Below are 3,882 nucleotides of genomic sequence, written 5' to 3'. Positions count from 1 at the left end.
CTTTATTGCGCACTATTATAGATGCACCCAACAGAAGCGGGACTGAGTGATGGACGTTTTGCGCACTTGTAGACAGACCCTTTCGTGTAGGCTAAGTGCCGCTGAGTCGTGCCGTCCAAAAAACAAGGACTTCCTATGTGTGCTTAAAAAATAATTACACTCGGCGTCATTTGAAAGTTTGTTGGTGAATCTTCCTTGAGGATTTGCTGCGTTCACCATGATGACGGTGCCTCTATCTCGGATCCAACTCGCCCTGTTCTTTATCCTGCTCTGCCCGGTCAACATCATCGGGCTCTGGTGGTAAGTGTTTGTCTAGCCTATTTTTACCACGTGGTTTTACCAAGGTTTGTCTGACTTGTGCCAATTTTGGAAATTGAAATAACTACGCACAAATTGCTGTTTTATTTGATTTCCACATACAGACACGGGGCGTAATGTCTCACCGTAATCATGTTTTCTGTATCCTATTTGCCCAAATTGTCCAAAGCATGAGCAAAGTTAGTAATCACTCATCATTATTTGCGGTTTTTCAAGCTAGATAGCCTACTGGCTTGAGTTTGTTCCCACGCTGCACATGTAGTAGCCTAACTATGTTTCTTCTGGTCCAAATGCAAATATTAATCAGTAAATGTGATGTGAGTGATGTGCTAATGCAGAGTGCAATATTGGTATAGCTGTTCCCTAATTCTACCCAATAACCATCAGAAACATACAAATGGATAAGATCAATCAAACAATATACAGTAATATCATAACAGTCACAGTAATATCATAACCTACCGCTAAACACATACAAATACATCGCTCCCTACATTTATTTATTTTAAAAGTGCTAGAAGAGAAATGACCTTCAGTGCACAATACACATCCTGTCTTAATAGCATTTTTTTTTCTATGATAACTAAACAAAACAAAGAGATAACGCTTGAATATATTTAAACAACTTGATTGATAAGCGTTTATTTGACAAACTGCACATTCTCTGCAAACTGCAGGTCAGGATCAGGAACCCAAATAAACCAATTTTCCCCAGAAGTCACAATACAGTCTTACTGTAATGAGCTGCCTGGTTAACAATGCTCAGGGAATACAGTACATGATGAAAAATCTGTATGGGCCCTGGGTGCTCCTCAGGGTGAAGAAGTTCACTGAGCTACACCTCATTGGAGGTGGAGTTGTGTGTGTGTGTGTGTGTGTGTGTGTGTGTGTGTGTGTGTGTGCGTGCGTGCGTGCGTGTGTGTGTGTGTGTGTGTGTGTGAAGGAGTGGGGGGGGGGCGGCTGGCTGGGGGAGCGAGTGTTGCAGAGAGGAAGAAATGTAAGAAAAAGAGACATAAGAGAAGATTAGAGAGGGCTACTGACTCAGACGAGAGGAGAACACACAGATAGATAGAGAGAGAGAGAGATAGAGAGAGAGAGAGAGAGAGAGGGGGGGGGGTGTCTGCAGTAAAACAGAGAGGGAGATATGGGGGTGGGGGTTGGGGGGTGGTGGGGGGGGGTCAGAGTCAGGAATGTCAGGTGGCCCTCTAGGCGCAGTGGATATGTCATCATAAAACAATCCGTAGGCTCAGCTCCGCAAGGTGTGTGACAGTCCAACAGACAGACAGCCCGAAGATCTGCTGATAACATATTTTCTATGTAGGTCTCTCTCTGTGTCTCTGTTGCTTTCTGTAGGTGTCTTTCTGTGTCTCTGTTGCTTTCTGTAGGTCTCTCTCTCTGTTGCTTTCTGTAGGTCTCACTCTCTGTGTCTCTGTTGCTTTCTGTAGGTCTCTCTCTGTCTCTCTGTTGCTTTCTGTAGGTCTCTCTCTGTCTCTCTGTTGCTTTCTGTAGGACTCTCTCTGTCACTTTCTGTAGGTCTCTCTCTGTCTCTCTGTTGCTTTCTGTAGGTCTCTGTCTCTCTGTTGCTTTCTGTAGGTCTCTCTGTCACTTTCTGTAGGTCTCTCTCTGTCTCTCTGTTGCTTTCTGTAGGTCTCTCTGTCACTTTCTGTAGGTCTCTCTCTGTCTCTCTGTTGCTTTCTGTAGGTCTCTCTCTGTCTCTGTCGCTTTCTGTAGGTCTCTCGCTGTCACTTTCTGTAGGTCTCTCTCTGTCTCTCTGTTGCTTTATGTAGGTCTCTCTCTGTCTCTCTGTTGCTTTCTGTAGGTCTCTCTCTGTCTCTCTGTTGCTTTCTGTAGGTCTCTCTCTGTCTGTCTCTCTGTCGCTTTCTCTTTTTTAGCATGATGTTTCATTAGAAAACTTCAAATGCTTCTGTCTTCCCCTCCTTATATCTCATGTCTGCAAGGCAGCGATGTTCGAATGTGAAGCTTTATAGCGTGTGTGTGTGTGTGTGTGTGTGTGTGTGTGTGTGTGTGTGTGTGTGTGTGTGTGTGTGTGTGTGTGTGTGTGTGTGTGAGAGTATGTGTGTGTGTGTGTGTGTGTGTGTGTGTGTGTGTGTGTGTGTGTGTGTGTGTGTGTCAGGGTGGGGATTTCGTCATTTTAGGGGCAAGGCCATGTGGCCTGGCGTCGGCGTCACACTTTTTTAGGGCACAATGTCACATGCCAGGGGAGGCCATTGCTGCGGCTCTATTGACATCGTGAAGAGCGATTGTTCTGAAATGTGTGTTAAAACAACACATCCTTTGCATACTGTAGGTTACATTAAACTGAGACCACTGATGCTCTTAAAGCAGGCTGGTAGCATGCAGGGCACAGCTGCCAAGGTGGCCCTAAGGATCTCAGCACGTCACGGCCAGTGGGAGGGGCAACGGCGGCCATGGCCTCCATGGCCCCTGTATAATTCCCACCCTGGTGTGTGTGTGTGTGTGTGTGTGTGTGTGTGTGTGTGTGTGTGTGTGTGTGTGTGTGTGTGTGTGTGTGTGTGTGTGTGTGTGTTTTCTTTACCAGCGAATCCTCCCACTGTTCATTCACAGCCCAGTCAAGGTCACTGGGGGTTGTAGTGCCACTGAAGCTGCTCTCTGTCCTGTGTTTTGTCTAAGTGATTTGTTTAAACATTTTCCTGTTGGTTGTTCTGCAGAGAATATACTGATATTCCAGCTTCCTCTGCTGTATATTACAATGGGTATAATCTGAGACCACAGGTCTTAGTTGTAGATGGCAGTCATTGGTCATGTCTCCTTGTGATGGGACACAATTAGTGACAGCAACTGTGTCTTTTTGGGGAATTTGTGAGGGAAAACAGCGAGCTACTGTGCTCACCATCGGCATTGGAATTCCTGGTTTGATGTCATTACCTGTCCTGTGTCCTACAAGGCTGGCTATTGGCAAGGACCTCACGATACGATACGTATCACGATACATGGGTCACGATACGATACGTATCACGATACATGGGTCATGATACGATACGTATCATGATACATGGGTCACGATACGATACGTATCACGATACATCGGTCACGATACGATATTTATCACAATACATGGATCACGATGCAATTGCATACATTTGCGATACGATACATATCGCCAATATATTGCAATACACTACATAATTTACTGAACATTTAAAAATAGAGCCGAAAGTACAACTTGCTGTCTACCACCCGGGTAGTGTAATAACATGTACATCACATTATATTGATAACTCAGCGGACAAATTGAGTCAAAACTATTTAATTCTAAATTTGCATTCCAATTTATTAGTATTTGCCAATTTGCACAGTTGCACACTGTGTTGCTGAACACTGAAATGGAAAAAAAAGTGCACAAGTATCTCTTCTGTCACTGAACACACGGCTGTGCAAAAAATAATCGATACAGCAATATATCATGTTATTTTTCTGAATTATTTCTACAGTACTGCCTGCGGGGGGAAATATCACAATATATTGCCGCATCGATTTTATTGCACAGCCCTAAGGGTGAGGTGGTCCTCTGTTCTTGTTGCA

The 3,882-nt window shown here is 44.5% G+C and overlaps 1 protein-coding gene across 1 annotated transcript in view; it reads left to right on the top strand.

Moving 5' to 3' along the window:
• Positions 1 to 217: 217 nt before the first annotated feature.
• The window catches only part of wnt6b (wingless-type MMTV integration site family, member 6b), a gene marked incomplete at both ends in the record, with an annotated part of 51,154 nt that continues 47,489 nt past the window's right edge, over positions 218 to 3,882 (top strand). The window contains one exon of the mRNA XM_083638889.1: positions 218 to 300. Coding sequence (XP_083495015.1) covers positions 218 to 300 — 83 coding nt within the window. The remainder of the gene's footprint in view (positions 301 to 3,882) is intronic.

This window comes from Poromitra crassiceps (assembly GCF_964638095.1).
Source record: "Poromitra crassiceps genome assembly, chromosome: 6".
In the NCBI taxonomy this organism is placed as follows: domain Eukaryota; kingdom Metazoa; phylum Chordata; class Actinopteri; order Beryciformes; family Melamphaidae; genus Poromitra; species Poromitra crassiceps.
Note: the sequence above shows the minus strand (reverse complement) of the source record. Positions and strands in the feature narration are given on the sequence as shown.